The following is an 11,311-nucleotide window of genomic DNA, read 5'->3' on the forward strand; positions in this document are numbered from 1 at the left end:
GGGGGGGGGGGTGCGGGCTCGGGAGGGGGGACCGCAACCTAAGTGAGGGACGCCGGCGTGGGCAGGTGAGCACAGAGAAGGAGGAGTGTCATCGGCCGCTGGGAAGAGGGAGGCGAGGCTGCAGGAGGACTGGGGACTTCCAAGGGACCTCGGTGCTCCGAGGTGGCTGGAGGGACAGAGGCTACAAAATGGCCCCAGGGTGGCGGCCCGCGGTCACCCCTCGCTGAGGTGCTCCTGCTGGGGTCACCCCAGGCCTCCTTCACAGGCGCCAAGGGGTCCCTGTGGCACACTCCCTGGTCTGCCTGGGGTGGGCCGCTGGGCCTCATGTAGAAACCGGGGAGACAAGGTAGCACCAGGCCCCTCCCATGGGGCCAGCATGGGTGGCCTCCTCCCAGGTGCCACGCCCTCGCCGCCCTCGCCACCCTCGTGGGCCCCGTTCCGCAAGCTCAGCCGCCCTTCCCCGGCTGTCTGGGGGACAGGGAGGGGCGCCCCCGCTCTGACCCCGGGTTCCATGTGTGCTCTGGTCGTTCCGGGCTGTTCCTCCGGGCAGCCTGCTGCACCCTGGTTGTCCGCTCACTGTTCCCGCAAGGCCGCAGGAAGCAGTCGCGCAGTCTCAGCGGGTGTGTGTCTTGGCCCAGCAGCTGAACCCACAAACCAGGGGCATTTCCGCTCGGACAGGACATGGGGCTGACCTGGCCACGGCCTCTTTGCAGCTCTGGGGAGGTGACCTGCCCCCATCAGAGCAGCTCTGTGGGCACAGGACCCCCGCCCTGCTTGGCCAGCGCGGTGTGGGACCCAATGGGGTCGGCCCTGGGGAACTGTCGGCAGGGCTGTCGGTGTGTCACAATCCTCAGCACTGGTAGGAGAGGTAGGGGCTACAGCGGGAGCTCTGCTCCAACCCCCCACACAAGGGAAGCTCAAGGCCCCACTGCAAGCCTGGCCTGAGCCCTGCTGTGTGTTGGGGGGCCCATCTCACACGGTGTACAGAGACCAGCTCAGCAGAGCCCAGCCTGGCCAGGAGTGAAATGGCCAGGCAGCCTCACGGGACCAGGGTGCCCAGGGAAGTGCAGGGAAGGAGCACCAGGCCTTTCTCAGTGCAACCGGGGGCCCTGGAGACTAGCTTGTGGGCCTGGCCACCGTTTGGGCAGAATCAGGTTGCTATGTCGGCCGACTCAGTTGGCCAGGACACCGGCTGGGGAAGTGCTACCCAGGTCCCAGCAGACTTTCCTGTGGGTGGGTGGGCAGGTGGGGTCGGCCAGGCCAAGACCCTCACCCCCATCTCAGCACAGGACAGAGGCTAAAGCAGCGCCAGGGGCTTCAAGCCTGGAGCTCTAAGTTGAACAAAGGAGACCATCTTTCCAAAGCTCCACCTGCCATCCCTTCAACCCTCAGCCTCCCTCCCCCAGCACCTGGCACGTGTTGGCCTGACTCTGCCTGCCCGTCTCTCCAGTGTGGACCTGGTTGCTCGCCAGCCCTCCCTCTCTGCGCTGCAGCCCACGCCCACTGCCTCCTCGAGGGACCCACCATGGGGCCTGGGGGCATGGGGCCCCTCACAGGTGCACAGGCAGCAGAGCCTGGCTCCGACCTCAGAGGGCGGGTGTGCCAGCCCCTTCCAGCCCCCGGCCTGGACTCTGGGACATCGAAATTCACAACTGCTTGTGTGCAGGTGAAGAGACCATTTAAGAGAAAGGCGACCCAGTGGCCTGCGAGGTGATGGCCCAGCAGGGGGCGGCTGCAGAGTGGCACTGCGTGGGGCACGAGGCGGAGGGAGACCCCTCTTCAGCCTCCATGCTTGCACACACCGGGGAGCACCCCGCAGACCATGCTAGTGGCACAGAGAGAGGGACTAAAGAGAGCAGGAAGGACCATGCCCCTCAGGTGAACAGCGACTGGTCTCCAGGCTGCACTTCACTGGGAACAGGGGATGCATTCTGTGGTTTAAAGGTCAGACCGCCTCCCCCGTCCCCCAGGGCCCCCAGCGCGCTCCTTCCAGCGCCCCCCTGCACCTCCCGCATGAAGTCACAAGCACTGCTACACTCCCTTTTTTCACACATACGGGGGACTTGGCCACCCCATCGTGTGCTTTTGTCTCTGTGCAACAAGCATCTGGAAGGTTCCCTGTGCTAGTGTTCCCAGAGTGACTAGGCTTTTCAAACAAGTGATGAACGTGAGATGCTGTTCCTTCTGCAGCCGTCAAACCACTCAAGTCCTGTCACCTTGTCACTCCAGTGGGGGCTTAGCTTATAGGTTTTCCTTTCTTGTCTTCCCTTGGGGGCCGAGTTCCCCAGCTGGGACTCCCCTGACTGCCAAGCTCTGTTCCTCTGGACAAGTGAAGGTGTGGGGCTGGGGCCTGGGTCCGCCAGTATCCCTCCATGGCTCCCTGGCCTCTGCCGGTGGCCAGAGAGGGACCGTCCAGAAAGGCCTGCTCAGTGTGGCTCTCCAAGTGGCACCTGCTAAGTGTCCCTCAAGCGCAGCACCTCCCCTGCAGACTGAGGCTGTAAGTCACCCCAGCACCTGGCCGAGGTGCCCCAGGGCTGTGTAGCCAACAAAGAGCCATCGGCCTCAAGAGGTCATACCCTGGCGCTTTCACAGTTTGGGGATCTTTTTTTCCTAAATAAGGGCTCCACGGAGGGATGCCAATCTGACTGCATGGTCCCTGATTTCAGAATGAGCTTGGAGGATGTCATGGCCAGGTCCCCAGAGGGCCCTGCAGCAGCCACCCACCATTCCCTGAACACTGCGAGATACTCGGCCCCCACCAAAGCCAGCAGCAGTCTGAACAAAAGGGCGTCCCAACACCCAGCCAAACACCAGTGTTGGCGTCTTGCCGGTCAAGCTCTCTCTGGAGTGGACCCTGTTCCGGGACAGGACGGGGGACATGCTGACATCCCAGTGGCCCCTGCGAGCAGGGATTCTTGTTGGTGGAGGACGTCCGATGGGATGTGGGGAGACCTTGGGCTGAGCTCCCCAATTTCCAGCCCTGTCCCTCCTTGGTGGTCAGCCCCTTTACAGCGCTGCTCCTGGGGATCCGACAGCATCTGGAGTCTCAGCCAGTTGAGCATGTGAAGGGGGACAGACTCAAGCTGTGGAGTGCAGGACCTGCCCCACGGCCACCAGTGTCCTCACCTGGCTTCATGGCGCTCATGACGGCGCGGCAGCTCCGTAGCACCGCCTCGTAGATGGCCTTCTGGTCTGCGGTGAACTTGCCATTGGCCGGGAAGGAGCACGTGATGTCGGAAGAGAAGCAGTAATACTCTCCACCCATGTCGAACAAGCTGTGGGGAGAGGAGGCTGTGAGGTTGGGATGCCCCCTACCCACCCTCCCCCATGGGGTTCAAGGGCAGCCTGCTGGGCCCTGGGGGTGTCAGGGTGCTGAGCCTGAGCCACCTCGTCATGTCACAGGCAGCCATACGGGGCCACCCACCCTGCTGTGTCCCCACGCTGCTGTCTCAGGAGACCTCTGACCCCAGAGCGGGGAAGCCTGGAGGGAGTGGGGCCCATCCAGCACACATTCCCCTGCCCTCCCTCTGCTGGCCAGGCATCTGGATGCCCAGCTGTGGGGCCTCACTTGGAGAATGAGGAGGGGCAGAGATGCTCCCAGGCCCTGATTCACCACGTGGCCCCCACGCGAGCACCCCCACAGACCATCCCAGGACTTCCCTGCCCTAGCACTGCTCGTGGGAGCCGGGCAGGGGCCTTGGGATGGACGCACCTACCCGACAGACAAGGTGGGCTATGCCATAGCACCCAGCTCTCCTGGGCCCCAGTGTCTGAGTGAAAACCCGGCCAACAGCTCTGTTCGAGCACCAACGTCCCCCTGACCAGAGGGAAGTGTCCCTCCCCCACTGCAGCCCTGGGCCCAGGAGGGGGGCCCAGCTCAGCCTAACCACTGGAGCCCCTGTGACAGGGTCCGGGGCTGCAGGGGTGGGAGGGAGCAGGGTGGGCCTCTCCAACGCCTTTGCTGCCTGCCCATGTGCACAGGGCCCAGGAGCCGGGGCCTCAGGGTCCCCAGTGGTCAAGGGCAGGAAAGAATCCTCCCCCGCACCCTACACGCTGGAATGCGACAGGGCGTGTGAAGGGCCGCTCGGTTACCACGCTGACGGGACCCCAACGAGAGCAGGAGGGGTGTAGAGACGGAGCACCCCCCCATCCTGTCCCACCCGAGCACCTCAGCAGGCCGCTCAGCAGCAGGCATACAGAGGGGGCCCCCGCCAGCACCCCCAGCCCCTTCATCAGCCAAGCATGACTCAGATGGAGGCCCAGGATTCTGCTGTGTCCTCAGGGCCAGGTGACCCTGAGTTGGGGGAGCTGAGGGGGGAGTCAGGGGGAGCTGAGGGGTGGGGCTGCCCTCTGCAGCTGTGCCTGGCTCCATCCCTGGGCTGGGGGGGGGCGGTGTCAGTCTGCAACTACACAAATCCTGGCAAACCTGAGCCCGGGGCAGGACTGTGCTCTCCCCCAAACCCAGATCCTTGTGGTGAGCACAGCCACTCAACAAACATCCCAGGGGCCGCCTGTGTGCCTGCTTTTGGGGCCCCAACCCCCCCCCGATGACAGAGCAGGGGGTCCCTGACCCTGCTGGTGGAGCAGGGAGTCAGGCCATGTGGCCTGACAGATAGCACCCGCTACACCCAAGAAAGAGTTTTAAAGGAAAAACTTGAACGCTCAGGATCCCCGGACGCTCTGCCGGAATCCAAAGTCCCCCGCCAAGCACTTTTTAATCTCCTGTCTTTTTCTGATTGCAAAACACCATAAACAGTGTCAACAGTGCAAAAAGCACCAGATAACACCTCAGGTGATTCTCAGGGGGTGGGGGGAGAGCCCCAACCAGTACGGCACGGGAACTTCAAGGCCGGGTCAAAGTCACGAACTCTAGGGGACCCTGCCTGGGGCAGGCTCTTGGGGGGGCCCTGGGCCTCACTGGAGGGGACCCGAAGACAAGACAGAGAGGCCTTGAGCAGTCACGCCCAGGCAGCTGCTCCCCGGGAAGGTCCAGATGCAGCAGGGGGTTCGGGCCAACAGTTGCCTGCAGTTTACTCCTGCGGGGGCCACACTCGCCCGACAGAGCTGGCCGGGAGGGCAGCGCACATCTCAGCCCTAACCCGCAGGGAACGTGAGGCTCTGAACACAGGGCCCAGCAAAGCCCCGTGTTGGCAGTCAGCAGCTGGGAGCCCAGGGATGGGCCCTTCCATCCTGACTCTAGCACTGGGCCCTCTGGGCCTCAGCACTTCTCCCTGTAAGACAGGGACACCACCGCCACTGTGTCCTCTCGGGGCCAGCGTGTAGGCAGGCGTGGGGAGCCGATCTGTGTGGGGCCATGGCCCAGTTCCACCCTGGGAGCGGAGCATTCTCATTTGGGCCCCTCGGGGGCAACAAAGGAACATGGTTTGTGGTTTGTTGATTCAGAACGTCCAAGAATGGTCTGAGCAGACGGGATGGAGCTGGGGGCTTGGGCGACACAGACTCCTGGGGGCCAGCCCCTCGGGGGACAACGTGTAGTGCCACCGCTGGGGCAGACGGCTCTACTGGACTGTGCTGATCTCAAAGAAAAACAGAAATGGAACTATTTAAAAAACGAGGAAGCCCACAAGAGCACGCTGAAGGCTGGAGTCATCTAGAGAAGTGAAGACAAGACTCTTCTCTGGGGCAGACGAGACTCCTGACCGAATTCTCCAAACGCGTTCCTCAAAACCACAGTGGGAACGTGGGACAGGGCTGCTGGGAGCCCCTCGGCCAGCCTGGCCTTACCGCTCAGACTCCAGGAGACCTCGCCTGTGTTAGTTGTGTGAGAATCGTCCGCTCGCTGCAGAAGGAAGTGCACGCCCAGGCGGCCAGCTCCATCCTGCCCAGCGCCGCTCGGGCACGGGGCTGGAGTCTATTTTCGTGCTCTCAGTTCCCTATCTTTCTTTGCTTTAAAAAAAAAAAAAAAAATCCCCCTCAGAGTTCCTACACACATAAGTTATTCAGATTCACGCCACTCCGGAATCCAGGGACGAAAGCGGCCTCTTTCATAAATCATCTTCCTCCGGCTCCTCTGCATCCACTTCCTCCGTCCTCCGAGCGCGAAGCGACAATGGGGAATTCGGTCATCCTTTGGCTCCACGGAGCTCTCAGGATCCTCCTCTCCCGCTGCCTGGGGACACCCACCAGGGCCGCTACCATCTCTGGCTGAATGAATGCGTGTGATAATCTAAGACATCTGGGGAGCTGTTACGCATCTCCAAGCAATACACTGGCGTCTCTCTGCTCACATGTGTTTATCTGGTTCTATTTCTGGCTGGGATGAGAGGTTCTGTCTGCCCTTGGCTCCTCCCGGGCAGCTTCGTGCCCGGGCTGCCCGCCACCCTTGGCTCAGCTGGGCCCTCCCCGAACCCTCTTCAGCTCCCCGGGCCCCATCGCAGGGACCGGCCAGCCCACAGGCAGAAGGCCTCCGAGATGGTTGGGCCAGTAACAGCGGCTCGGGAAGCATTCTGGGGACAAGGCTCTCTGCGCTCAGCGCCCTGAGCCGTGGCCTCGCCCTCGGCCGCCTCTCACCCAAGCCCGGCACTGTGTCTGCGTGCACGGGCCCATTCATTGTGGCAGGAGCATTTCAGACCTCAATTCGCCGCCTCCTCAGCCTGTGTTCCAGGCGAGGCCAGGGGATTTCTGAAAAGCAGGAAACTCCTGCTTCCCTCCAGACCTCAGCGTGAGAGAGGAAGACGTGCCGCTCGCGTTCCCGCTCATGTCCTGCAACGGGCAGCCCCTCCAGACGAGGCACGTGGCCCGCCCACCTGCCCCCCAGCCTGCCCTTCCGTGGAGCGCCCAGCCCCTGCTGTGACCGGCAGGGCCGAGGCCATCACTCGGAGGCTGACTCATCAAGCAGACCTCTCCCCAGTACCTTCTAGGCATCCCTGCTCCCCACCCCAGCCATAGGACGGCTGCTCCGGGGGAGCCCAGATGCACAGGAAAGGTGCCCGAGCAACCAGCCCCCAGAGACCCAGAGCCAGCGATGCCTGGCGTACAGGCTCAGGCTGGGGGGTGTCCTGCGTGTCTGGAAAGAACTGTTCCCACTCTACAGATGGCGTGGGGGAAAGCAGGGCACCCGTGTGGGGCCACGTCCTCAGGAAGGGCGCTACATGACACAGTGACTGTCCACCCCAGTGCTCGCTGCCACTGCGGCACAGCAGACGAGGGCTGGGCATCGGGAGAGCAGCCTCCACCGGGGAGGGACGGAGTCGTGTCACGAGCCCAGCACATGCTTCATTTCACTTTTTTGGTCAGCAGTGTCCCATGATGTCTGTGAGCACCCAGGCTGTCTGGACAGTGCTTTTCAAACCGGGGGTGGTGAAGTCAACTGAGTGGGGTACAGGCAAGAACGTAAAGTACACAGAACAGACGGACCATGTGGTGGGGTACCTGGTTCTAATGTGGGTACATCTGTACACGTGTGATGGGGGCCAGAATGTGAAGGGATGGAAGGCTGATGGCTACGGCCACTGGTCTGGCTGTCCAGGCTAGCAGGGTCTGTGCCCCCCAGACAGAGTTTTCTTGCCCTGAGGCCTGGGCATGACTTTAAGATCATGGAATCCTCGGTATGTGGCTGCTGGGTGAAAACCAAGCGTTCCTCTGAGGAAGCAGAGAGGGGACAGGGTTCTGGGCTGGGCCTGGCACCAGGGAGCAGGCTCTGGAGGGGACACTCATTCTCCGAAGTCACCCAGGGCATCAGGCACCAGGACAAGTGAGGCCTGGAGGCTCCCTCACCCCGGCTCCGCCACCAGCTTGGGGGGGGGAGCCCCTAGACACACACTTGCTCCTGTGTCAGGTGTCTAGACAGACATCAGAGCGAGTGGCTCCTGGGAGCAGGCAGGACCCTCCCATCACAGCCTGCGGGATACCAAGGGGGCTGCTGGGGCCCTGGGTGAGCGGCGCCCCCCACCCCCCGCAGCCTGCAGGCTGGGGGCAGGGTGTCCGACAGAGATGCAGGCTGCTGCCATGGCACGGTGGCCCGGGGTGGAGGGGGTGAGGTAGGGTGACTTCCCCCAAGCAGTTTAACATCTAGTCCACGTCAAACCTGTGGAACTCACTGGGAATGAAACAAGGGCAGGAAGGAGCTGGCGGTAACGGTGCTGGTGGCAGGAAGGGTGGCCAGCTAGGGAAAGAGCCTGCCTTGGCCACGACCCCTCACAGGCCTGTCCCCTCATCTGTGGAAGGAAAGGACGGGGCAGCTTGAGGGTGTGACGTGGTCAGCATGTGCCACTGACACGCCAGCGACAGGTCAGGTGTCTCCAGGGGCTTCCCTGGGAGGAAAGCCCTTATGTCTCCGGGAAGAGAGAAGTGGGTCTTTGGTCACTGTGCGCTGTGTCCCCACCTCTGCCGGTCAGCAGGGCAAGACAAGCGAGAGCCACGGCGTCAGGCTGACTGTTATCAGGGCAAGGAGAAACAGGGGCCCCCGACCCCTGACAGGAGAGGAGAGGACAGGGGGAGAGGACCTGCATGGGGCTGGGACAGGCCTCTCCCCCTAACTGGGCTGGCTGCTCCCTCCCACGCCCCAGGGTCAGCACAGACTGAATGGCCAGCTGGGAGGAGGCCCACCCACATATCCTGAGACAATGCTGCCCTCTTCTGGCCAGCGCTGGGACATCCGGCTCACCACCCACTGGCCACAGCCTGCCTGCAGCTGGGCAAGACAGGTATCTAGAAGGTTCTGAGGAGGCACACAGGGCATCCTACCTCAGGAAGCACTCCCCCGCTTCCTGATCAGATGGTGGGAGCAGGAGGCAGCAGCGGTTGGGGACGGGTCTCCCAGCTGTTTTCCAAATCAGAACCCATTGGAGGCACAGCCTGGACCCCTCCTGCCTCTGCCTCTGCCCCTGGAGGGATCCTGCCGAGGGGGCCCTGGGAGGTGAGAGGGCTGCGAAGGCCAGCCTCAGCTTCACACCCAGGAGTCCAGCACAAGCGAGGATCCCACTCTGGGTGCACTGCCTCCAGTGGATGTGAACACAAACAGTGGCGCTCCCTGGTGGCCCACAGATGGCGCACCAGCCCCTTGGCACCTCTACCCGCCTTGGGGACTCCGGTTTCCAAAGCCCAGGCTGGTTCTGGGAAGCCAGGGCAGTCCATGGGGGCCACATCTGTCTTCACAACATCTGTGCTCACACCCACCTGGCTGGGGCTGATTTGGTGGGGAGGGGTCTTCTGGGGCTCCCACCCAGAAAAGGTGGCCAAGGACCCCTTTGTGTGAGCACGTGAAGAGCACGCATTAGCAAGTGTACCACACTCCTGCCACCCTGTTTGATGAGGTTTGCCACTTGCCTTAAATGCCTGAACAAAAAGCAACTAATGGCTTCTCTAGGACGGTGACCGGGAGACAGCTTCCTGGAGAACCCATGAAAGCGCTCTGAGATCCAAGGGCAAAGGCCCAAGAGGCCCCCAAGAGGCCTCATGGCTCTGAGCGAGCGGAGTGCGAGGCCCCCAGGGATCTGAAGCCACAGCAAAGTCTGGTTCCCTACCTGCGGCTCATGCTGAGCACGTGGGGCTGGATCCAGCAGAGCGACATGGGAAGGGACCCACAGAGTGCGTGTGGCAGGTGCAGCAGCTCTCGCTGCTCAGCCTCTGGTGACAAGGCCAATGTGGAGGGAGAACCAGCGTGCCTAACTCACAAGCCCCACTCCCAGGGCAATGACTAAGGCTGACAGCAGCCTGGGCCCGGCTCCCGGGAAGGTGCTGGTCCCGGAGGGACAGAGGCATGGGTGGCGGACCTGGCCAGCCTCACGCCCCACCTGGCACTCACCTAGAGGACGGTGTGGGGGCTGAAAACATAGACAGGCCTTGGGGCTTGAGAGCTCTCTGCCTCAGGCTCTGCGGTGCCTCTTAGCGCCAGGCTGTCATGGAACCCGCTGCTGGAAGGTGGGCCTCAGGGCCTTGGAGCACAGGCAGAAGCCCCAGCCTACTGGCGCGGAGGACGGCCATCACCGCCACTCTCGCCCGCCAAGGCCACGCGATGCCAGGCTCCCCACTCAACCCTGCTTATTCTCTCTGAATCCTCCCAGAGCTGGGTGTGGATGGAGAAGTGGAGGCTCGGGGGACCAGCCGCTCAGCTAGGGACGGGGAGGGCAGGGGCAGGAACTAGGGACCCTCTGCGTTCATCGTCACACAGCCCGGGCTCTCTGAGGCTCCCTGGGAGCAAGAGAGATGGAAAGGCTGGCTGCCTCTCAACCCCCACCCCCGCCTTCTCCAGTAAAGCCTGACTGCCCTGGACCAGCTGTGGCCCCAAACAGCCCGTTCCTAAATGTTCAAATATCTCTGGGGATATTTTCCCCTGACTTCAAGTGACCCAGGGCCTACCACCAGGCGGGCACCTGGAATAGTCATGCTCTGGGACACACTCAGTTTCAGGAAAAACTCTGCACTAGGCTCATATTTTGGTTTCATACCTTATGATGAAGTATCATGGCTTTTAGGTTGGGATAACAGAGTGATTTATTATTTACCGAACACAGTAGGCGCGGCAGATCAATTTCAATAAAACAATGGATTATAAACGCCGCCAGCAATCTGGCAGTAGCAGTAATCAACAAAACATGTTGTTCTAAATGCTGCATAATAAATTGACTATAATAAACTCATAATTATTCTACTGGCTACATTTCAAAGTTAGCACTAGAAAAATAAAATCACCAATTTGGACTTGGCATTAACAACCATGGGATTCCTGGATCTCTCCTGTCTTAGCTGCAAGCAGGAGATGCAGGTGCCAGGGGCTCCCAGGAGGGCCAGGGCCACATCTGGGCCACGTGGAAAGCGGATATATGCTGCACCCTGCTGCACCCTGGTCAGCCAAGCCCCTCCCCGCAGCGGCCAGCCCAGGAACACGGCTATGACCAGCCTCTCGTGGGGTGAGGACTGTATTGGGGGCAGATAAAGAGGAGAGTGGAGAAGCAGCCACTTCCTCTGGGGTGTGCCAAGTTCACAGAGGAGAAAATTCGTGGCCACATGGCACTGCCACAGAGCTGGCCCCGGGACAGCTAAAACTCGCTGGTATGGCTAGGTCTCTGCCTCTGCCCGGGGACAGGATTCCCACATCCTGGCCTCCTGGCCCAGCCAGAATGGGCGGCACAAAGAGCACTAGGAAAGGTTCCAGGACGCAAAAGTCCCTGGAGATGCCAGGTGGTCTCTTTCTGGGGCCACCTGTGGCTCAGCCATGGCCCAGAGGGCACAGCCCTCCCCTCTCTGTCCTTAGTCTCCAGCTGAGCCAAGTCTGAGGCAGCCCCCCCCCACTCCCTAAATCCCTCTGGCTCTGCACCTGGACCCACTTGTGTCTCAGTGACCTCGCCTA

At 61.9% G+C, this 11,311-nt stretch overlaps 1 protein-coding gene across 3 annotated transcripts in view; it reads right to left on the reverse strand.

Annotated features, from left to right (window-relative positions):
* The window catches only part of PEPD (peptidase D), a 113,420-nt gene that overhangs the window by 9,394 nt on the left and 92,715 nt on the right, over positions 1-11,311 (reverse strand). For all 3 annotated transcript variants that reach the window (XM_040633710.1, XM_040633709.1, XM_040633711.1), the window contains one exon: positions 3,127-3,275. In XM_040633710.1, the coding sequence (XP_040489644.1) occupies positions 3,127-3,275 (149 nt within the window). The remainder of the gene's footprint in view (positions 1-3,126; positions 3,276-11,311) is intronic.

This window comes from Ursus maritimus, unplaced genomic scaffold (assembly GCF_017311325.1).
Source record: "Ursus maritimus isolate PB19 unplaced genomic scaffold, ASM1731132v1 scaffold_19, whole genome shotgun sequence".
NCBI classification, from domain to species: Eukaryota; Metazoa; Chordata; class Mammalia; order Carnivora; family Ursidae; genus Ursus; species Ursus maritimus.